The sequence below is a fragment of the Arvicanthis niloticus genome, chromosome 19 (assembly GCF_011762505.2).
Source record: "Arvicanthis niloticus isolate mArvNil1 chromosome 19, mArvNil1.pat.X, whole genome shotgun sequence".
NCBI lineage: Eukaryota > Metazoa > Chordata > Mammalia > Rodentia > Muridae > Arvicanthis > Arvicanthis niloticus.
In genome coordinates, this window is record NC_047676.1 from 673,634 (window position 1) to 697,042 (window position 23,409).

At 39.4% G+C, this 23,409-nt stretch overlaps 2 protein-coding genes and 1 pseudogene across 2 annotated transcripts in view; 1 reads left to right on the forward strand and 2 right to left on the reverse strand.

Annotated features, from left to right (window-relative positions):
* On the reverse strand, positions 1–9,156 carry Ccdc127 (coiled-coil domain containing 127). The gene is made up of 3 exons (XM_034523492.2): positions 9,032–9,156; positions 6,591–6,721; positions 1–3,116 (listed from the first exon to the last, which is right to left on the reverse strand). The coding sequence occupies exons 2-3, from the start codon at positions 6,709–6,711 to the stop codon at positions 2,455–2,457; spliced, it is 783 nt and encodes a 260-aa protein (XP_034379383.1). The 5' UTR covers positions 6,712–6,721; positions 9,032–9,156; the 3' UTR covers positions 1–2,454.
* Sdha (succinate dehydrogenase complex flavoprotein subunit A) overlaps positions 9,142–23,409 on the forward strand; it is a 25,412-nt gene continuing 11,144 nt past the window's right edge. Inside the window, exons 1-6 of the mRNA XM_034523328.2 lie at positions 9,142–9,294; positions 15,415–15,501; positions 16,771–16,932; positions 20,637–20,780; positions 21,322–21,486; positions 23,198–23,346. Of these exons, the coding sequence (XP_034379219.1) occupies positions 9,232–9,294; positions 15,415–15,501; positions 16,771–16,932; positions 20,637–20,780; positions 21,322–21,486; positions 23,198–23,346 (770 nt within the window). The 5' untranslated portion in view covers positions 9,142–9,231. The remainder of the gene's footprint in view (positions 9,295–15,414; positions 15,502–16,770; positions 16,933–20,636; positions 20,781–21,321; positions 21,487–23,197; positions 23,347–23,409) is intronic.
* Positions 19,462–19,873, reverse strand: LOC117723773 (eukaryotic translation initiation factor 1 pseudogene; annotated as a pseudogene).

The window sequence follows — 23,409 nt, forward strand, 5'->3', positions numbered from 1 at the left end:
AAGACTTGTTTAGACTTCATTTCCAGTTTTGCTTTGCCAAGTACTACTGTAATTAAATGCTAATAAAATAGAAGTGTGGCTTAACTTATGTAGTTTATTTAATTAATAATCTAAATTTTTAAAACTTAAGAGTATGAAAATTCTTTTGTGACTGAAGTAAAAACTTAGCTCTATAACCACCTGTATGCCAACCGAGGCACTTGACTGCTACTTGTAGTTCTTCTCCATGTGACCCCCTCCCTATAGGTACCTCCCCATTTCAGGACCTCCTGTGACCCTTCCTCCCATACCAGATCCTCCCATGCTATCTCTACCCCCAAGGTCTGTCTCCATACCAAGTAATTCCACCTGACCCTGAACAGCAATAAAAATATGCTGCTAACATTTTCAGTTTAAAAAGATAGAAAGCAGACTTAGGATGGAAGGTGGCCATGCCACAGACTCAAACAGTTGATGTGTTTCCCACAGAAAGTGTGTCATTTTAGAAGATAAACCTTAGAGAAAGTCATGAAGTGATCTGTCTAAGATCATATGGGCAAATCAGTGGAGTAACAGAAACCAGAGCCTATGCGGCTTCCTTCAAGGATCTAATGAATCTAGGAATTCATTAGGAAACACAATATAAAAAAAAAAACTGTTTCTTAGATACACTAGAAAAAAATAACTTCTAAAAATACAGGTAATACAGCAGAAAGGCATGGCAAATATCTATTGACAAGAGCTTTATCTGAAGCTGGAATCAGCTGGCTTTGGCTCAGAGAGCCTGCTGTCAACTCTGTCAAGATGGTTCTGAGAACTTAATGTGGAACATGAAGCACGAACCAAGTGCTCCTCAACCATTCTATAAATGAACTGTTTTCTGGGTATTTTCAAGTTTGCCATCTCTCTACACAGAAAGATGCACACAGGGTGGAATATAGGATCTGAACACAAACTGACCACTTTGTTCACTTCCTGCATGGCCACTGACAAATAACCACACACAGGTTCCTATGTCTGTAAATCAAGCACCCAACTCAGATCCACTCCAACAAAATACTACCTATGACCCAGACAGATTGCTTTCTCCGTATCAAGGCTCCAGATCCCTATCCTCTGTAAAATAAGGCTATGTGGAAAAGCTCACTTAACAGAATTCATAGTGCATCCTCACACAAGGCTAGTCCATAATAGGTGTCTAGACACTGGGAGTTCCCAGTGCTGGTAACTAGCAAGAGTGGCTCACCATACCTGAACTGCTTACAGACTGTGAGTGATCTCTACCACGTAGCCTTCCTGTGGGAATGGAACTGGTGTGAAGGGTCATATGAACAGCCCTTACTCTATCAAAATCTTGATAGCCTCCAGTGAGCTTTCCTGGGAACTTGTCATGTTTCTAGTCATACCCCTAAACTAAACAATGTTCCCTGTGGTTTCATAGTGTAACACTTGGTGGCTCCATCTGGCTCCCTCTAGACTCTTCTACATTCCTGTTCTCTGCTGATTTTATCTTTCTTGCTATCACAAATCTTAGTCCTGAGGGCAACTATAGGTAGAGTCTTAGAAACCATGGCAAGCCAGAGAACCTGGATATCTTGAGAAATTACCATTTACAAGATAATAGTATTTAGCTCATAAAACCAGAGTAAGGATTATATAAGTTATGTACGAAGAGTCAACTCATATAAGCTGTATGTAAATGAGTTATAAGTACTTATCAATACATGCAAAATTATCAACCCAAGAGTGTAATACACACTTGTAACATAGCATGTGGGAGCCTGAGGCTGGAAGACTGCACATACAAGGCCCACCTGGGCTATGCAGTAAGACTGTCTCAAAATAATAATAAAGAGTCACATAAAAAAGAAACACTATTACCTTTAAATGGCAAATATTGACTGCATATCATAGTAATAAACAACATGCTTATTGGATACAGGACCAGCTCAATTCTAAATATTCACTGGGATACCGGATGGACATAAGAAATATTTGGTGAGTTTGGTTTTTGTTTTTGGATTTTTTGGGGGTGGGGTGGGGGTGGGGGAGGGTGTTCCAAACAAGATAAATCTTGGTAGTATAACTAGTATACTACTCTACACGGAATCAGGAAAGGGACAACAATTATTAGAGAGGTAAAAACTGACAGAACATTTTTTAGAGGAAGAATATTATATTTTTCCCCTAGAACTAAAATCTATAGTTGTACTTGTTTTGCTAAATATTAGCAGCTCAAAAATATTTCAAAAAAAAAAAAAAAAAGTATCTCTAATAGCTGCATAGCATCATAGAAAAACATTACCTGCTAAGGCCCTACTGCACTGCTCAAAGGGTGGAAAGACTTGAGTTCTCACAAAGGGTAGCTGTACTAGGCCACTTTTGGTAGCAAAGGAACGGAGTAAATATCAGAGACCCTAGAATGCAGACTGCCATGGTGAACGACCCCCTCTGGTCTTGAGTTTCATTTCATTCTTATTTTTCTAATATGACCTTCTCTACTTTCTTAAATTTCTTAAGTTCGACAAGTAGTTCCCAATATTTAAGATACATCCACATGAGCCTCCCATTTTGACGTTTGTTGGTATTCCAGACATCTCCACAATGCTTATCATGCTTAAATATGTCAGATAAGCCAGCTGCCATTTCTAGGTCAGCAGCTACTGGATCAACAGATGTGCGCACCAGTAGGCTCTTCTCCAGCTCTAGCCGTGCGCTGCGGGGAAGGATCAGGCTACAGTAGATATTCTGGCGTTCCTCGAGAGCTTCTCCCACCTCCTTCAGCATAAGCCGGGCTCTCCTCTGCCAGTCATCCTCTTCTTCCAGGCAGCTCAAATAGACACTTCTCAGGGGCTGAAGCTGGCTTTTTTCTTGCATTATCTGAGCCCGTTCCTGTTCAAGAAGCTTCTTTTCTTCTGCCAACTTACGCCCCTGAGAGATAAGGGCTTCTCGAAAACTAGTTGTTCTATTTTGCTCTTTTTCCAGTTCCAAAGACAGCTGAGCCACAGCACGCCGATGTTCTGAGATCACAGCATGGTATTTAGCTTCAAGATCCTGTTGGAAAGCAGCTGTTCTCTGATGATACACTTTTCTTGCTTTTTCTATTTCTTTTTGGGATTCCCTTGACCAAATCCAACCTGACATAGATAAAAAAGATGAAGACACATGAAAAGACATAATTAAAATCGTATGATTACTTAAAGAAAATATGGTACACAATAATGACAGTATTTCAGTAAAAGCCTAAGAATTCAAAGGTGCCAAGACACTAAAACTTTGTAGATAACAAAATTGGCAAAGTTCTTATCCTAAAATCAGACCAGTGCTGGGCACGTAAAGCAGCACATACAATGTTCCTCTTCTAGTGTCTAATATTCATGGCTGGAAAAAATTACCACTATTTTCTTTACTTTCAGTTATGTGCTCTGCCTCGGTGCTACATGATTTATTGCCAATGTTTTAAAAATATGGATTTTTAAAAATTAAAAATTTTGAACTGGGCTTCCAAATACTGTTGGAAGCCCAGTTACCATTCGTATATAGCTTAAGTCTGGTGGGTTTGGTGTTAGATGAAGAAGTTCAACCTTAGGTTGGACTTAGTAGCAAGTGCTTGTAATCCTAGTATTACAAGGCTAAGTAAGAGGAGGATTCCAAGCCAAGACCAGCCTGGACAATCCAAACTGTGCAGATGTCAAAACAAAACAAACGGACAACCAAACAAAAAAAAAACAGTTGTACCAAACCCAGAAAGATCAGATTTTAGTGTTATCTGAGGAAGACATTAAGACAGTCACATAACTCCAAACCTCCAGTTAAATAACATTCTGAACCAATAGGTTCCCAGGGAAGTGGCTATAAGGTTTCAGAGGAAAGTGTAGTCCTATGATGTTATCTTGACAAATACAAGACCCTGGTCCCATGCTGAGTCTTAATGAAGTAACCATAGGAAAATCGAGTAAATAATATTTCCTCTCTGTGTCACTTCTCACAATGTCTTCTCACGTGGTCTACAATGGCCTCAAAACTGTCTCTTTTGACTAAATTGAGTTGCACTAACTGATTAAGCTTGGTATACCAGACACTTCACTTTTTAGATCTAAGACAGTTTCTTTACTACATAAGAGACGAGAAGGTTAGGGAGAGAAAGGGATGAGAGAGGAAGAGGAAATGAACAGAGAGATGGGGAATGAGAAGGCACAGCAGAGACAAGGAGATGTAAGCCTGCTAAAATACCAGACAGTTTTCAAAGTGAGCACAACTTTACCAGTTTCTGAATTCTTAAAAGTTATAAAAATTTGGGGCTATGGATGTAGCTCAGTGATAGAGTTCTTGTCTAGCATACACAAAGTCCCTGGCTTGATCATCAGAACCACAAAAGAAAGAAAGGAAGAAAGAAAGAAAGAAAGAAAGAAAGAAAGAAAGAAAGAAAGAAAGAAAGAAAGAAAGAAAAGAGAAGGATGGATGGAAATAAAAGAAGCATAGTGGGAGGATTGGTTGTAAAATTTAAATTATCAGAATAAAAGTAGATTTTCATTCATCAGTGGTTGTTAGTCAAGTAAGGTATTCATCTGCTGTTACTTCAAGATCATGAAGGCTAGTTGATATTTGCATGCTGCAATACACCTTTTCAAACATGTAGTAACTTACTAGTAGAAAATCTTTATAAGAATGCAAAGTTAAAATTTTACCTCTGGTTTAGGCTGTTCTGGCATACACCTATAACGTCAACAATTGAGGAGCTGAGGCATGAGGATTGAGCTTGAGACCAGTATACTAAGACCCTGATTTAAAGTAACAAAAACCCAACAGTTATCCCCGAATACATTATTTAACCAGGATAATCAATATAGAAACATAAAACATTCTTCAATCCTTCTTAGTGCAAAACTTATCAACTTGAACATACATAAAGGAAAAGCATGAATTTGGGAGTTATGAGTTGGTATTAAAGCTATATATAAGTCTGAAAAATTTGCCAGGCAGTGGTGGCGCATGCCTTTAATTCCAGCACTTGGGAGGCAGAGGCAGATGGATTTCTGAGTTTGAGGCCACGCCTGGTCTACAGAGTGAGTTCCAGGACAGCCAGAGATACACAGAGAAACCCTGTCTCGAAAAACCAAACCAAAACAAAACAAAACAAAAAAGTCTGAAAAATTCATGGAAAATGACAGGGCCTCTCATAGTCTCAAAGCTAACTCACTCAAAGTGACTAACACCATTAATGAATGAGAATCCACTTATAATAGTTATATGATTTTAAGGCTTCCAAGCTACTCGAAGAACCACAGCAACAGATGCCTTTTTATGTTAAACAGTGCACTGATAGAAGACGACAGGCAGGAGCCTTTAGACAGCACCCTCTGGGATGGTCCTGGACTGGCTGCAGGAAATGCTCAGATCCCCCACTTCCTCCATGGCAAACTTCTGAACTGAGAAATTCAGGCACATAAAAAGCTACTGTACAGAAATGATCACTACACATATGGGACAGTATTTGCTTTTGATTTACTGAATCATCAACTCTCAGATGACAACCAGGACCACAAGACATGAAGAAATATAAGGCAATTCTACATCAGTGATGTATCCCTATCACAGGTAGAGATGTGCTTCACTTGAGACATGCCTCCCACACTACACTGTCACTCCTTGAAATCACATAGGCTGCAATGCTGTGCAGCACATAAAGCTGAAAAATATTTTCTTGACTAAAAAAAAAAAATGTATATAGATGATATAATCACAATAGCCACAATAGCCATACTCTTTCTTTTATATAGTTAGTATCTTTTTCATTTTCTTCAAGGTATAGCCCTACAGAAAGAGAGAGAGAAAGAGAGAGAGAGAGAGAGAGAGAGAGAGAGAGAGAGAGAGAGAGAGAGAGAGGCATGAGCAAAAGTGTATGACTGGTAAGAGTCTCAGTGGTGTTTAGTCAATTTAAATGTGAGGATTTCTAGCCTGTAGAATAGTTTTTTGTTTTTTTTTTTTTTTGTTTTTTTTTCATGGGCAAATTGACCCAAATACTAACTATAAATATATTAAACATACATCTTAACTGGTTTTCTTTCAGGTCAGTTTCTCTGTAGGTCCCGAGAAAGGCAATTAAGGCAAAGAAGTCCCCTTAGAACAGTGAAGAATTGGGAGAAAGCTAAAGCTTATTAAAACCTAACCTACAGGCGCAGCCGGGAAGTGGTGACGCACGCCTTTAATCCCAGGACTTGGGAGGCAGAGGCAGACGGATTTCTGAGTTCGAGGCCAGCCTGGTCTACAGAGTGAGTTCCAGGACAGCCAGGACTATACAGAGAAACCCTGTCTGGTAAAATCAAAAACAAACAAACAGACAAACAAAAACCAAACTAACCTACACCAAATACTTCTGCTTTACTTAATCCTCACAATGTACTGAGACAGGACAAGCTACCTTCTAAAAACAGGTAAACTGAGGATCAGAAAGGCTAACTGTCACAAAGTAGCTGTACAGTATAAAACGGCACTGTATTGGTCATGTCCTAAAGCCAATCTTTTAGTGTCCAGCCCATGCTGCAACCTGGGTACTCCTGGCATAACTTTGGACCAGAAAACAAAAAAGTTCCAAGAAAATCATAACTTACGAAATGCTGCCAATCCGAGCATTGGCACCAACAGGGCATAATTCCACTTGCTTCCATCACCCCCATCAGCCCTGGGATTGGGCCGGATATTCCAATTTGGGGGGTCGTTTAAGTTATTCATGGAGTTACACCTTAAAGAAAACGAAAAAGATACTAACTATATAAAAGAAAGAGTATGGCTATTATGATTATATCATTTATATACTTTTTTTTTTTAGTCAAGAAAATATTTTTCAGCTTTATGTGCATCGCTTCCTATGTGATTTCAAGAAGTGACAGTGTAGCGTGGGAGGCATGTCTCAAGTGAAGCACATGTAGAATGTGGTGATTTCTCCCTTCAGGTTTAGATGTATGGTTGTTGTAATGATTATTATTTTGTGTGTCAACATGACCAAAAGAAGGCATCTCAGTATGCCCAGCTAATTGGTTAGAAATCATTCAAGGAGTGCCTGAGAAGTGTTTCTGTATGACTGGTAAGTACTTGAGTGCCTATACTGATTACTTATAATAAATCAAATGTCCTTTTACTGTACATATACCATCACAAGCCTTAAAAAATTACGGTTGACAATGAGCTACACATATAGTAGGTCCACATTAATATCGGTTAATGTCAGAGCAGGCTCAGCTCACTTCTGGATTTACATAAAATTGGAATCCCCTATCAATACATTTCTCAGCATCTGTCTCCATTGTTAAGTGATGTCTCTGTAAAACTTTAATATAGCTATACATAGATAACAATAAAACAATAAAAGTGAAACTACAATAGGCATTTGCTTTATATGAGCTGGGGTTTAAAGAATGAGCAGTTTTCTACAGACAGAAAAGCTTTTTACATGCAGGTCATGATCAGGATTACAGAAATCCCTTGCTTAGGGTATAGCTCAGAAACTAGGCTGGAGACCAATATTAATATAAATTTACTAGTTTACAAACTACCCTTACTAGCCAGGCACAGTGGTGCATGTCTTTATTCTCAGAACTCAAGTTGGCAGAGGCAGGCTTATCTCTTTGAGTTTGAAGATAGTCTAGTCTACATAGTTAGTTCTAGGACAGCCAGGACTATATAAATAGTCTCTGCCTCAAATAAGTAAGAATAAAATAAAAGTACCCATATTAGATGAGTGTTTTCATAATGTAAAGTCATAAAAACATTCAGCTTGCTTATATGTACAAATACAATAAACACAAAATAGTTAGCCAAGATGCTTATAAGAAATATGTAATTCAACTCAAATTTTGAAAGTTTTAGTGTTTTTAACAAACTTTAACATGTAAAGATGAGCAATGATTAGCGATAAATATATAACCATAATACATTGCTCAGAATTTAATGGTTTATAGGAACCATAGAATTAAGTTTGGTAGATACCTAATTTAGAAAGATATATATAGATATAGACACACACACACACACACACATATACTAACTTAAATCAGGTAACTTTCAAAAACCTCCTACTATGGGGAGCCCCAGCAGATAACAAAAGACTTGAAGACAGCCTAGGCTCCCATATAAAATGCTATATTTGAATATAATTTGCTCAATACTTTAGATTATCTCTAAATCACTGATAACTAATAAGGTATAAAGGCAGTTAAGTAGTTGATATGTTTTATTTTCCCCCTTGTTAACAAAAGGTCTGTATATACTCAGAACAAACATATTTTTCCCCAAATATATTTTATCTGCAGTTGGTTGAACCCATCAATGTAGAACCCTTGTAGGGTAAGCTGTCATATTTATTTCCTCTGCACCAACAACATCCATTTTGGGGTTATAAAGCTCAAGAAAATAATTCAAAATATAAAGTGTTGTGCATAAATATATTCTATATTTCCTTATTTATTAATAAAAAAACAAAGAGAACAGGAAATAAAATGGAAATGGTTCATTGTAAACTTAAAAAAAATTCAAAATAATGTTCATAAAGACTGTGCACCAAGAGGAAGACCTTATTCTAATATTAAGTGAAAATTCAGAAAACAATTAAGATTATTGGTTTACTTCTTATGCCATTTAATTCCACCGAAATTTTCAGCTATATTCACTAGAAAAACTATCTGAAAGTGATTAAATCAGAGCACGATCTAAGCAGCTTTCAGGATGACAACAGGCCGGGCCCCGAGCTTCCCAGCAGCTGTAAGGAAAGCTTTAGCTATAGTTTCTAGTTCAGAATCCTGGCTTCTGCGCAGCCCAGTGCAGCTGCTCCTTGTCCAGCCACCAAGGGATGTCCTAGCCACTCCAGAAGTCCAGGGCGGTAGCTCCCGCCCATTCCTTGAGATTCAAGCGCCCAACAAAATGGGCTCTTATGGACCTTGCGGTCGCTGTCCCTAGAACCCTACTTCCATCTGTCCGGATCCTCCAACTCTCTCTGTTTGGGTAAACAAGAAGAACCTCTTGAGAAGCACTTTAAAGACATTGGTACTTCACTTACCCCTGGAGCAAAGCCCATAAGCGAAGCTGACACCCTAACCCAGAGGTACTGTGACCGCCGCGTTTGCCGAGCGCAGGCGCACCGCCACTCGCGCGAGCTAGGAGGGGCGTGTTGCGCAGGCGCAGAATCTTCCAAGCGCGGCAACGGCGCCCCTCGGCGCGCAAGCGCAGTATATCACTGAGGCTTGCGGGAAGGCAGACATGGCCGGGGTTGGCGCAGTTTCGAGACTTCTTCGCGGGCGGCGCTTGGCGCTAGCTGGGGCGGTGAGTTAGTGCCACGGAATGGCGGGCACCAGGAGTGCGCCTAATCCTGCTATCCCACCCGAGTTAGGCTGGGTCTGAGAAGATGCAGTGGGCCGAAGCCGATAGCTTTCCGGCGAAGGTCACAACCCCGAGGTCGCGGACGTGGAGTGTGGCCTTCCCTGTCCTGGTCTCTCTGAGTTCTCCAAGGTTAACGGGAGGGACCGGCCTGTGGCACTCAGGATACTGGCAGATCTGCAAGTAGCCTGGGTGTCGACACTAAGACATATAAGTGATGAGCATATAGATTTTGTGTAGTGGCCTTAGCTACAGTTTTTAAATATCATAGCGAGATTTGAAAATATCAGGTGAGACTTCTGCACCGTGTTCATCCAAGCTTGCGACTTATGTTTTGCATTGGAAAAGGGACAACAGAGTGGCTCAGGGGCTGCAAGGGTCCGAGTTGGTCTCCCCAGATTGTCAGATTTTGTCTCAGTGTACTCTTTGCGTTATTCGTCAATTTTCTAGGGTTTTATTAGCGCAAACTAAATTTGACAGGTTGGGTTCTTTAAAGTGAACCGGCCCACCTACCTACTTAACAATTTAATTACGAAGTAAAAGCCCAAGACATTAAACAGTATCGACATGCATTGTGCATATAATTATGGCTGCAATTGCCTACTTTCTGAAGTAGATACTAAAATGTATGTTCAATTAAATGTGCAGAGGTTAGTTGGCAGCTATTCTTGCAAGACCGGAAGGCATTTTCAAACATCGATAATTTCTATGATTTGCTGCCACAAACTCCTACTTCCACCTCTATCCCTTGTGATCTGCAAGGAGGGTTTTAAGTACTGATCATTGAAGCCTTTTACAGGAAATAATAAATCAACAACCTGTAATTGTAGCAGAATTGTATTGTAGCAGAAATAGGTGAACCTACCCCATGTCCAGGATTCACTCCACAGACTCAGGAAAAAAAAAAAATTTAATGATAATCTGAACCCAGCTCTGGCTAATGCCCAAAAAGGAACAGTTGAGGAGAGAAGATTTTTACTAACTTGTACACACCTTAGGTTTATGCAGACCACGTATGTTGACATCCTTAAATCCCCTTCATATCTCAGATCCAGTTTACACTTTGACCAATTTAGACAGAGACGGAAAACTGCAAGTCTGGCCATTTAGGCAGGTGGAAGATTTACACAGCATAGGTATTCCACATTGCCTGAATTATGTTTAAGTACATCTTTATTGTTGCTACCTATGGCCATCTTGTCCAGCTGTCAGAATTAAGCTTTTGTTAAGAAGAAAAATGGACTTTCTGGAATACCATATTTAAAGATGATTGTCACCCAGGGCTACCTCCTTGAATTACCTGTTAGAAGAAGAGTCTTTGAGAGAGAAATGGGCTTAATAGTTGTAAGTTGGTTTACCTCCTTTTTAAGGGAATGGAGCAAAATGTTTACTCAATCCTGCTGAAGAAACATTTACATCCTAGAATCCTTAATTTTACTTACGTCTAACAGGCCTGGTTCCTATACTCATATCTTTGGAGTATTTTTGGAGGCAACATTTCCTTAGCTAAATACTATTTTGTGTGACTTAATGTCTCCTAAGCAAGCCTATTAATAAATCCTTTATAAAAATCAATTCTTTTACTTCATTTCTTCTACATCAGTATGTTCTCATCCTAGGCTAGTGCTCAGTGAGTCCTCTGGACACGAAGACCTAGATACTGACTTTTATTCAGACTGGAGTAAAATTCCAGTTGAAAGTGAGAATAAGGTCCTAAGCGTACAAGACCAGGCTGCATAATTTTCTTTTCATAGGGGCATAATTGGAAGCTATTTCTTTCAAACCTTTCTTAGTTTAATCCTATTAGCTGCCAGCAGTTTACCTTCTTTGTGGTGGTGCTTCATAACTGTTCTGTGGTTAAGTACCAGTAAACAGGATAATAAGACAGGAAAAACAGAATTGACACATAAGTGGCATCTCTCAAAATATCCCTTTTGGTTTTAAGAAAGTCTCTTCATGAGGATGACTGTTCCTACCAAAATTCTGCCCTCTAACTGAATCTTCGTTGGCATTTGAAGTTTGTTTTTAAATGAAGAATTTGAGTTTACAAAAGAACAGAATCAAGTTAGCAGAAAAAGAAATTTGTGACTACCAACTGAGAAATGCTGAAGACAAGGAATTGTTTTGTCCTGTCGAGGTTTTTTTGTATTGACAAATATTTTCAAGTTATCAACTCATCAGATTTGTTTTGCTTTGTATGGTTCCAATATACTGATGTGACTCATCAATTTAAAATTGTTTAATTTGTAGGAAAAATAAGAACAAGGACAGCTGACTTCTATAAAGTTTGTAAAAAATTCTTAGGAAAAATACATGAAGCATCATAGTAGAATATGTATTTTCTTTGGATGAGTTGTTTTTAATGTTTTACTGGTGCATCTAGAATTATATGATTTAGTTAGGCCTCTACAGTCAACCCATTTTGTTTGGCTTCTCGGGATTGTCATAAAACCAGTAACATTCAATTCTTTCTGTTGTGATGTGGTTCTTGGTTCATTTGAAGACTTCTGCCTTAGTATTTATTCATAAACAGGATTTTAATCTGAATTTGGAGTTTCTTGGGGATTTGCCCCAAAGATCTTCAGATAGTGGAGAAAGTACATAATTTGAGCCCTTAGTTCACACTGACCTTCAGGATTTTTTTTTTTGTATGGATTATGAGACTTATGAGGTAGCCTCTGAAAGTTTAAACTGTAGTCACCCAATGTGGGGAGCGGACAGAAGGTGGCTATCATCCTTGCAGCCACCTTGAGCCATATACCCTGACTAGAGACTTGATTACAATAGCCTACAACAGCAGAGCACACTCTGATAACATCTTGCTTTAGATACCCAGGATTTTCCCTTGGGTATGTGAGACTTAAAGGTGTGTGACTTAAGGGTGTGACTTAGAGGCGTGGCTTAGAAGTGAGACCTATAAAAGGCGAGAGGCAGACAGGAGAGTTCAGAACAATTTGGAGTAACAGAGATGCAGACACTAGGAGTAGGAGTAGACATTAGACACTCGGAAGAGAACAACTTAGAGTACAACTTGGAGGAAGAACTTGGAGTAGGAATTAGGCACTCGGAACAGTACAACTTGGAACTGGGAATTAGGTTAGAGAGTACAACTTGCAACAGATTATTAGGTATTAGGCACTTGGAGGAAGAACTTGGAATTAGACATTAGGCACTTAGCACTTGGAAGAAGTAACTTGGAACTTGGAGGCACTAGGGACTAGGAACTAGGGACTAGGAACTCAAGACTTGGGACTTGGAGAGAAGAAGAGAGACTGAAGAATAAAAGGGATTGAATCACACTCTGTCTGGTCTCCATTCCTCAAGTCCGTCCTCACTCTCTCTTGCTGAACCCCGACCAAGAGCTCCAGACCTGAGCTGCTTGAGGCAGTGCGGGCTAACAAGTTAGTCCCCAAGGCAAAAGCAGTTCGGGCCCCAACACTGATAGAACGGTCCGAGACATTTTGGCCCCCAAACGTAGGGCAGCTCGGGCCGCAACAACCCAAGTCAGGGATGGATATCCCTGTGAACTGTATTTTAAGCATCTCTACTTTAAAATAATGAAAATTAAAAATTTTTATTACATTTGTTTGTATGTGTTCACACATACTATAGAGAAGTCAGCAGACAACTTGAAGGTATGGCTTCTCTCCTACAGAGTGAGTCCTGGGGATCAAGCTTATGTCCTCAGGCTTAGCAAGAAGCATCTTTGCTCCACTGAGTCATCTGTCCTTAAAAGCTAAACTTTTTAATGAAAATAACTTCACATAGTTATTTTTTAAATCATTAAGATGAAGAAAGCTGTATAAATGAGGAATAAACTATTCTGTTCAGTAATGGAAGCAATTTCTAAAATAGTGCTATTGTGCACTAGTACTTACCTTCATTTCTGTAGCAAATGGGTAGATTTTTAGACATCAGTTTTCTGAGTGGTAAAAGAATTTAGTTATCTTAAACTACTTACTTCCTCTCCCAGTGCCAGCAGTTTTTAGATCTTCATTGGGTGGTTTTATAACTGCAAGAGTTGTGTAGAAAATGATTTCTATCAACTTCAGCTGATGAGATACTTAGCTTACTGAGGCACTCTGCTTATTAGGGATAATCAATAGCCTTTGCTCTTCTCAAACTCTCCAACTTTTTATATTAGAACACTTGTCCTATTGGACAAGGTATAAGTGTCCTTTTTGTTACTGTGTAGATAAATTTCCTCACTCATGTTTATGTTTCCAAAAATTTATCATAAAGATTTTTTTAAAAAAGTTCCTTCGTCAATGAAAACAAGTTAATGGGCTGGATATTGTAAAGTTGAAGTCTGTCACATTACTAATTCAGATTTACTTTAAAATCCAAGAAACTGTTGTAATTAGAATTATTAAATAAATGTAGATGTGGCAAGAGACATGGTTTGCCGCATTTGTCACCAAGCCTGACAACTTGAGTATGATTTCTGAGGCCCACAGAATCAACTCACAGATTGTCCTCTGACTTCCACTTTTGTTTATTGTGGCATACACACACACATACACCCCACCTCTTTAACCAACTATGAAATATTTAAAGAAGGTTTAAAACAGTATGTTTTCCCTAGTGGTGTATGCCTTTCAATATCAGCACTCTGTGGGCAGAGGTAGGTGGATCTCTGAGTTCAAGGCCAGCCAGCCAGATCAACACAGTAAGACCCTGTATCAAAAACTATGTAAATAAGTGTATAAGTGTTAGACCCTACAATGACTTGAGGCCTTCTAGCTTACAGAGAAGTTACTCATTTTACATTGCCAGATTTCTTTCTCTGATCTCCCTTACTTGTCTTACAGATTTTTCTCATGTCACATAATAATGTTTCTTCAAAAACATTTTTGTAGTTGTCATAGGTATTTTCTAATAATTTTTACTCTTACTCATTTTATATCCTGATTGCTGCCCTCTCCCAGTCCCCCTCTCACATACTTCTTCCTCCCTATCCCCCTTCCTCTTCTCCTCTGAGGGGGTGAGGGGCCAGGCGCCCTGAGTATCCCCCTACCTCAGAGCATCAAGTCTGCAGGGTTAGGTGCATCCTTTCCCACTGAGGCCAGATAAGACAGCCCAGTTGTAGAACAGATTCCAAAACAGGTACAGCTTTAGGGCCAGCCTCTGCTTTAGTAAAAACATGCAATTCTTAAGATCATTCGTGACTTTCCCTTTTCTGATTACTAAGTGTACTTAACTACCTAGAACTTTTGGGGGGATATGTCCAAGTCTCTTCATTATATTTTGGTCTTTTTTTTTTCAGAGCTGAGGACCAAACCCAGGGCCTTGCACTTTCGAGGAAAGCACTCTACCACTGAGTTAAATCCCCAACCCCCATTTTGGTCTTTTTAAATAGAGCAAGTCAAATGAAAAATTTATTCTCTTAATGGCTGCCTGGATTTACAGTGGACTGATTTCACTGACACTAGATTTCTTGAGTATATGTTTATCTTAATCTTGGATGTGGAGAGTTATGGAAGTTTCCAGAGGAAGGCTAAGGACAACCAGTCAGCGAAAACAGGCTTGATCCATGAGAGGGGGTGTAGCCAAAGTCTTGGTTATTTATGGTAGAGGGATAAATGATTTCATTCCTAAGCTTAAAGTTTACCTTGTTTCACTAAGTAGTAGCCTGTTCCAGAGTACAAGTCTCCCAGTATGTTTATGGTTCATTTTCTTAAAACCAAAATTCTTGGACATGCAGAGAGCCAGTATGGGAAGGGTTAAGATAGAACAGTAAAAATACTTCCTATTTAGAAAATACAGCAATATGGGTTTCTTTGCCATTCTTTACCAAGTTAACAGAATAATAATATTGCAAAGCAAGGGTCAGTAGTACCCTGTTGGGAAACAGGCTGTTTTGGAAAAGGCTTTTCCTAGAATGCCACATCAGTAGAGAGGACAAGACCTGAGTCTTTGCCTCTTAGTCAGGGTCCCAGGTAAACTTTCTAGAAAAATGAGAGCAACTTGATATATAGGAAGGTTAACAGATTTAGAAGGAAAATTTTGATTCATTCTCTTCTGTTTTTGTTCCTTCAAGACCTAACACTGTTCATATTTCTGCAGTGGCCAGGAACACACCAGACACAGACCTGTGGCTTTCACTTCTCTGTTGGTGAGAGCAAGAAGGCATCAGCTAAAGTTTCAGATGCAGTAAGTTTATTGCTCTTTTACAAGCAATTCTTGTTTTTGTTTTATTCAAGTCAAGGTCTCCCTATGTAGCTCGGCTCTCCTGGAATTTGTTATGTAGACCAGGCTGGCCTCAAACTCACAGAAATCCATCTAACTCTGTTGGGATTAAAGGTGCACACCATTATGCCCAGCTTGCAAACAACTTTTCTTGCTTTGAAGAATTATGATCTATAATCATTTTAATATATTTGAATATTGCACATATTTAAAGAAAAGGGTAGTTTTTGGATATTAATTGTATGCTCAAATGTGTGTAGTGTAATACTTATAAAACTACTTATAGATAATTCTGACATTTTTGCTGGCAGATCTTTAAACTCTAAATTCAAGTAAAGTAACAAAATAAGAAAATATTAATGAACTGCATATGCTGTGATGAACAGTAGGAATCCTGCACAACGCAAGACTGTGGCTACTGGAGTTGAGGCTCCTCTGTATTTAGCCTGTTTTGCGTCTGTTTAAAAAAATATGAACATTACTCACAAGTTTTTATCATGTGAACTAGCAGGCTTATAGAATATTGCTTGACAATTTCTCGGTAATAAATCTTCCCACACTGACCCGCTCCTTAAATATAGACCTGAAATATAGTTGTGGTCTGTGCCCAGGCAAACTGAAATGTGCTAACTTAAAAGCAACATTGTTTTCAAGAGAGACTTCTACATCACAGGTGAAGAAGCATTATCTGTGTGTGTATTAAGTTATGTAGACAAATGGATATGGTTATGGACACAGGAGTAAAACTGTTGAGAAGAAGACATAATTGGTGCTCATTGTGTTGATGTTTATTCTGCTTTTACACGTCCCTGCTTTGGTAGCAGAATAGAAAGACTGGAATCTTAAAAATTTGAAGTGCTCTCAAAAACATTTCTTTAAAAAAAAAAAAAAAAAAGGCTAGGTGTGATAGCATGTACTTTTAGTCCCAGCACTTGGGAAGCAGAAGCAGGAAGATGATGAATTTTGAGCCAGCCTGAGTAAGATGATGTCTCAAAACAAAATAAAATAATAATGTGTGTCTGTGTGTAGCAGTCCATCTATTGTCCATGAAATCCGACTGCTGGCTCATTGTCTGTACCACACTTCAACACCAAGAATGCACTCAGGCCAGAACAGGATTGGAAGCCTTCTTTCAGTGCACAGCAGCTATTCTTGCCTTTGATTATTTTGTAATTATAGTCTTGATGTTTTATGAAGTTGAATATGTAATGAATAGCTGAATTTCCTTTTCAGATTTCTACTCAATACCCAGTGGTGGATCATGAATTTGATGCTGTGGTTGTAGGTGCTGGAGGAGCAGGCTTGCGAGCTGCATTTGGCCTCTCTGAGGCAGGGTTTAATACTGCATGCCTTACAAAGCTCTTTCCTACCCGATCACATACTGTTGCAGCACAGGTAAGAAAAAGACCCTCTTTTGATGCCTACACATCTGGTACACCTCTCCTGTAATACAAATTCTTGCCTTCTTATCAAGCTTCAGCCACAGTTGTTGGCATCCAGTCCATCATTCATTCTCACTTTCCAAGTCACTGCTTGTGATCTCTTCCTCAGGACCATTATGTGTGGCACCTCATTGTTACTTTCATACAGCTTTTTCGAGCTGCCCTGCTTCCTATGTGTCTCCCTATCATGGAGACACATTTTCCTCCACATTTATTCCCTGGTTAAAAATAAATAAATAAATAAATGTTTGCACAGGCCAGATCTTAAGTTTAGACAGCTTTTTATCACTGAGACAAACACCTGAGATAATAAACTTAGAAAGGGGCCAACTTAGTTTGATGTGGTTTCAGAGATTCCAGCCACGATAATGTGACTGAGCTCCTTGAGCCCATGGCAGCACATTCTATCACTGAGGGAGCACATAGTACAGGATGCTAGTTTCCTCACCTCAAGGCAGCCAGGAAGTAAAAACAGTAGAGAAGTCAGGGTATTATATCCCCTTCAAGGGCACACCCCAGTGCTTAAATTCTTCTCATTAGGCCCCACCTCATAAAGGTTCCATTATCTGCCAGTAGCATCATGTGCCTTTTTGGAGTCTATCAAAATCTATACTATAGTACCTTTGCTAAATATGGATAACAGTGAGCTTTGGTGGTATGGATGTAAAGAACAGAAAAAGACTGGCCTTTGATGCTCTCAAATTGAGAAAAATTACAATGATTTGTATTCTTGGATCACTGGGACCACTCTTAGTAACACTGATCTTTATATGGGTAGCAGATTCATCTATCTTTTGACTATCTTTCCTGATAACTGGAATAGTTTTCTCTAAGCCAATAGCAAAGTTTGATGGCTTCCCGGAGCTGGAAAAGGCCTTCTTCATCTCATTTTTTGCTGAACCATGCTTTGAACACTTACTTGCAAAGGTGGTTTGTAAGCTAAAGAATTAAAACATACTGGAAGAAATTATGGCTTAGAGGAAAAAGGAGACCTGAATATATCATTTTCACTACTGTTGTAAAGTTGTAATGTGATGAGTAGTGCAGTCATAACAGAGGGGGAGAAAATAGTTTGCCAACTTGTTATTAATTAGCTGGAGGTAGAGTAAGACTGTAGTTCTGGAGATTTGAGAGCTCTCAGAAGACCAGCATTTGTGGCCTGGTTTTCATTTCAGGCAACGGTAAAGTGATGGGTACTATCAGTTACACTTTTTATTTCAAAATAGCTTTTGTATCCTGCTATAAATATGTAACTAAAAGTTATCAGGATCATCTTGGCTTTACCTTGGAGGGGTTGAATAAAGAAGAAAAGAAAGTAACTAACATTTATTTAGTTCCCACAAGGTTCTTATTTCTTCCTTGTGACTCATCTAAGCTGAAAGATACCATAACTGGGAATATGAAGGCACAGTAGTAATGAAAAGGGAAAAAATTCAGCTGAGGTCAGCTTTTACAAAGCTTACTGAACAACAATTGAGAAAAGAAGGAAGTAAGATCTGTGTATTTATTCCTGTTGTTATAAAACAATAATCAATGTTTGGTAACATCAAGAAAGAGATTTTAAAGTCCAGAAATTGGGTAGCCCTATGCATTTGGCCTTTGGTGAGGGGTCCCTTGCCAGCAGTGAAGCATGGCAGATACCACCGTGATACGATCTTATGAGAGGAAGAAGTCATGTTACCAGACAGGAGACCAGAAAATGGATGGACTTAGTCTTGGGTTTTGGGTTTTTTTCCTAAAAACAAGTTTTATTTAAATAAAGGTTTAAATACCTTACATAACATTAAAACTGGAAGGGAAAAGAAAAAAAATTCAAACTGAAATAACAAAACAAGTTTGTTATTGTATATGACACTGGGCAGCTGCTGCTAGTGATTTGAAACCTCTGCAGCTAACCACGTGACCTATGGCATCAGTTTGGTATTTTCTTGCCTAAGGTTAACTAATACCAGGCTGGCTTCACCCTTCAGTTGTTTCAATTTCCCTTAGATAGGATGTATCTGGTTTAAAAGATGGCCCTGGTGGCAAGCAAGATGTTTATGACCTCTTAGAAAGGTGGCCCTTTCTAAATTCTGCCTACCTAGTCAGACACCAGGGTTCCTTTTACTGTCAGGGACTCCCTCTAGTGGTATAGCTGGTGTGGTACTATTCAGCTTCACTTAGACCTCAGCCATTTAAGTGGTCATATTCTCTTAGGGCAGGGGACTCTTATGTTTGGCTCAAACATTGTTATTGTTCTGTTTCAGGATGAAAGCTGCCAGGGCTTACTGCTTGACCTGTTTAAATGAGGGACTTGAAGACTAAGCAACATGGCTCTTTTTAGTTTATTGCATGAAGGAGTTACACTAGTCCGGATTAAAAGCGGACCCCAAATTGTTACATTATACAGGCTTTGAGGTTTTTAAACCTATGACAAGGGATAAAAGGGAAATTTTACTCATTGCAAGAAAATTCTCATGTAAGCTTCAGAGAGTCACAGCAGTTAAAACCCATGAACCTTCAGCTGATTGTCCTTAGCCAGTCTAGTCTCTTTCAGAAATTGGCATGTGTTCTTGTCATCTGGAGCTGAATTACTTCTTCATATTGTGGATGCTAAATTACAGTGTAGTTGCAGGCAAAGTTCTTCTTAAATGCCTTTACTAGTTCCTTTTAATGGTAATCATTAACAATCCCTTGGACAGTAATAAGGGTCTTCCTGCCATTTCTCTGTTGAATTCTTATATGGGTATAATCTTCAGTGCCTGCAGAAAGGAGGTCATCACCCTTACTTACATCAGCAAAGGGGTCAAAAGAGTGGAGGCTCTGGATAGCAGTCATAGGATATGATTTCTTTTCCTGGGTAGAAACCCTTCAGAAGGCAGCTTTAGGAGAAGGGTAGGAGGGAGGAAGACAGGATACAATACAGCAGGGATTATGGAGAAGATAGGAGTAGGAGTCCAGAGTCTGGAGTGGGAGGCAGCTGAGTCCACAGCAGTGGCTCAATGACTGGACTAGTCTTGCTTTTTTACAGGAACACTTATAAGAACTATCTAAGGTCTAGTAAAAACTACTTTAATTCCTCTTTAAGAGTACATATCCCCAAAGGCCAAAGGGTCCACCATTGTACTGTGTATTATGTCTCCTGATACATAAACCATTGAAAAACAATCAAATCATACTAGGGTGCCTTCTCTTGTAAAAAAGATTATATAAAAAGGATGAATTGAAATATAAGTTGGAGGCTAGACCCTAACCTTTAATTCTAGCACTTTGGAAGGAGGTAGAAGCAGAGGCAGGAAGATCTCTATGAGTTCAAGACCAGCCTTGTCTACAAAGTAAGTTCTAAGCTAGGTTATACAGTGAGACTCTACGTATAAAATTTCCAAATAGATTTGTTGAACACCTTTAGTTGTCAGGTAGATAAGCAATGGGTAAGTTATAAGGATCTTTTCTAGTCTTTACAGGCCTGGAGATCAAACAACATTCCCATCGCAAATAAAGATTAAGTCACCTATTACTCAGGAAGTCTCATGATTTGGAGTCTGTCCTGCCTTACTGCCCCTTAACCCTCATGAAGAGTCACCACATAAGGAGTTTGCTTTCTCTGAATCAGATCTAAGGGAGGAGGTTGGCTGCAGAGGCTGTTAAGACATATATTCAGTTGTATGGTGTTTCCAGGGAGGTATCAATGCTGCTCTGGGGAACATGGAAGAGGACAACTGGAGATGGCATTTCTATGACACCGTGAAAGGCTCTGACTGGCTGGGGGATCAGGATGCCATTCATTACATGACAGAGCAAGCTCCTGCCTCCGTGGTTGAGGTAACTGAAGGGAAACGCTTGGGTCATTGTGTATGTTCTCTGCTTGTATTACAAAAGAATCCATAAAAATAGAAGAGTGGAGAGATGGCTCAGCGGTTAAGAGCACTGACTGCTCTTCCAGAGGTCCTGAGTTCAATTCCCAGCAACCACATGGTGGCTCACAACCATCTGTGATGGGGATCCCATGCCCTCTTTTGGTGTATCTAAAGACAGCTATAGTGTACTCACATACATGAAATAAATAAATAAATCTTTAAAAAAAATAAATTAAAAAAAAAAAAAAAGGAGGGCTGTGGATAAGGCGCTTGGAGAATGCATGCCTACTGCAATTGAGCTCTAGGGTCCCATCCCTGGTAATGATGAACCAATGAGGAAAGCTTTTCTTGTAACTATTCAGTTCATTTAAGAAGATTTGTGTTTTCTCCCTGAATTATCAGTGTTTTTATAGAATATGATTTTGGGTTTGGTGCAAATTTGGTACAAAAATGAGTATTTTTACTTGTTTAAGGTAATATATTTTTGCTTGTTTTGTGTTTCACAGCTAGAAAATTATGGTATGCCATTTAGCAGAACTGAAGATGGGAAGATTTATCAGCGGGCATTTGGCGGACAGAGCCTCAAGTTTGGGAAAGGCGGGCAGGCTCATCGGTGTTGCTGTGTGGCTGATCGGACAGGCCACTCACTCTTACACACCTTGTATGGAAGAGTAAGGCTGACTTGGTGGTAAAGGATGGTATTTATGTTAACAGTGGAAATGTCATAGGACAGGAGGCAGTCACCCCATGGGTTGTTTTTTAAAAACAGTAATGTTCTACCTTGATAGCTGTGACAAAGACTATAACCAAAAGCAGCTTAGAGTGGAAAGGGTTTGTTTTACTTTATATAGTTTTGGTCCATTGTGAAGGGAAGTCAGGGCAAGAACCTGAGGAAGGGATTGCTGTAGAATCCTTGGGAAAACTGCTTGTGGCTTGTTCCCTATGTCTTGCTCAGCCAACTTTTTTATACAGCCCTAGACCTGCCATGGGATGGTACCACACCCAGTGGCTGGGCCCCTTCACATCCTCAGTAAAGAAAATGCCTCCAGTACTTCAGTTGAGGTTCTCTCTTCGATGATTCTAGTCTATCAAATTGACAAAAAACTAACACAAATAGTAAGGTACCTGAAATAATTATTTAATCTGAAAGTATTGACCAGGTATTTTGAAAAGCTGTCTCTAAGACATACGTTATTCCTTGTGTCTGTTTTGGAAAGTTGAGTTGGTAATAATCATCACTTGAATTTGTGCTTCATAACATGCCAAGAACAGAGGAAGTATTGTTTGTTTGTTTCTTTCTTTCTTTCTTTCTTTCTTTCTTTCTTTCTTTCTTTTGGTTTTTCGAGACAGAGTTTCTCTGTGTAGTCCTTGCTGTCCTGGAACTCACTCTGTAGACTAGGCTGGCCTCAAACTCAGAAATCCACCTGCCTCTGCCTTTCAAGTGCTGGGATTAAAGGCGTGCACCACCACTGCCTGGAGTATTCTTTCTAACATAATACTGTTATTGATTTTTTTTGAGGGGAAATTTCATATCATGTACCTCAATCACAATCACGGCTCAGTCTTCCCAGGTCTACCCACCATCCTGTGCAACCTCCTAGATTCTCCCACCGAAGAGGAAAACAAGTCCAATATTTTTTGTCCATATACTCACTGGGGCATGCGTGATTAGACTCCCAGTGGCCAGCCCCTTAATGAGCACTAAGTATATTAATGCGCTTTTATCACCTCTAAGTTACTGAACTGATTGGTATGTTTTAATACTTCACCATTTAACTGGATGAACTCTTGAGGGACATTAGTCACTAGATCAGTGGTTGACCCTATGGGTTGCGACCCACAAAAGACTACTGGAAAACACCTATTTATATTACCATTCATAACAGTAGCAAAATTATAGTTGTGAAGTAGCAACAAAAATAATTTTATGGTTAAGAGTCACCACAGTATGAGGGAACTGTATTAAAGGGTTGCAGCAGTAGGTAGGTTGAGAAACACTACACTAGATAGCCTATTTTGGCATGTCCAGATAATCAATAATATGAGCTCTGTCTTCAGAAGGTAGTGACAACTGGTTAACATTGCAAGTATTAGAGCACCAGTATCTTCCTTTAGGCTGAGGACACTGGAAAAAAAATATATGACAGTATGTGCTTGTTCTGTGGTTGTTTTAAGAGTTTGTCTATGCTCTTTATAGCTCCTTGCATTAGCCATTAGGACTATTAAATCCACCTGGTAGCATTGTCCAGTGCTGAGTCTGCTCTGTCCATGGAAATGAGCGTATCAGCACTGCCTACTACAGACCTAAGTCTGGCCACACTGGAGTGTTGGTTTAATCTTAATGTTAAATGCAGTTTGAAATGTAAGATCCTTTCCTTACAGTCTCTGCGATATGACACCAGTTATTTTGTGGAATATTTTGCCCTGGATCTTCTGATGGAAAATGGGGAGTGCCGTGGTGTCATCGCACTGTGCATAGAAGATGGGTCCATACACCGAATAAGAGCAAAGAACACTGTTATTGCTACTGGGTAGGATTTTACTGTATTTAATTTCTTATATAAAAGTTGAGTGTCAGCATGGGGACAGGGGTG